Genomic DNA, 942 nt, shown 5'->3' on the forward strand with positions numbered 1-942 from the left:
CACAAAATTAAAAGCATATTTCAAAAAAAAAAACAGCGAAATATTACAAAATAAAATAAAATATACTTCCCACCTGCAACATCTCATTGCAAAAACTTGCCCCATTTTACGTAGCAGCCGCGTGAGCAGATAACAAATTAAACGTCCCCCAGAGGAGCGCATATATAAAAGAGCACACTGCCACCATTTACCGACTCGAACAACATGCCGACATACGTAGGAAAGGAAGCCCCCTTCTTCAAAGCTGAAGCCGTTTTTGGAGATAACTCCTTTGGAGAAGTGAATTTATCACAGTTTATCGGAAAGAAGTATGTACTGTTATATTTTTACCCACTTGATTTTACCTTCGTTTGCCCATCAGAAATAATAGCATTGGATAAAGCCTTAGATGCATTTCACGAAAGGAATGTAGAATTGTTGGGATGCAGTGTAGATAGCAAATACACACACCTTGCATGGAAAAGAACCCCTCTGGCAAAAGGAGGCATTGGCAATATCAGGCATACCTTACTATCTGACATCACGAAAAGCATTTCAAGAGACTACAACGTTCTCTTTGACGATAGCGTATCTTTGAGAGCCTTCGTTTTGATCGACATGAATGGAATCGTGCAACATCTTCTCGTTAACAATCTGGGAATAGGTCGCTCGGTGGACGAAATTTTACGAATAATCGACGCCATACAGCACCATGAGAAATATGGTGATGTGTGTCCAGCCAACTGGAAAAAGGGCAAGGCTTCCATGAAGCCATCAGAAGAGGGCGTTGCGCAATATTTGTCCACATTATAAAATGGGGACCGCGAAGCCATGTTTTTAAAAAAAAAAAAAAAAAAAAACGTTTAAGGAGAGCTACGGACACGTTTTACATTTTCGACGTCGTCTACCTTGTTGGTTCATTACGACCTGTATGACTAAGAAAATGCTTCTACACGTTTCGTA

General features: G+C 40.1%; 1 protein-coding gene across 1 annotated transcript; it reads left to right on the forward strand.

The window, feature by feature from the left end:
- Nucleotides 1-204: 204 nt before the first annotated feature.
- Nucleotides 205-792, forward strand: C922_00399 (peroxiredoxin (alkyl hydroperoxide reductase subunit C); the record flags this gene model as incomplete). The annotated part of the gene is made up of 1 exon (XM_008816016.1): nucleotides 205-792. The coding sequence occupies one exon, from the start codon at nucleotides 205-207 to the stop codon at nucleotides 790-792; it is 588 nt and encodes a 195-aa protein (XP_008814238.1).
- Between the last annotated feature and the right edge of the window lie 150 nt (nucleotides 793-942).

The sequence above is a fragment of the Plasmodium inui genome (genome assembly GCF_000524495.1).
Source record: "Plasmodium inui San Antonio 1 unplaced genomic scaffold supercont1.1, whole genome shotgun sequence".
NCBI lineage: Eukaryota > Apicomplexa > Aconoidasida > Haemosporida > Plasmodiidae > Plasmodium > Plasmodium inui.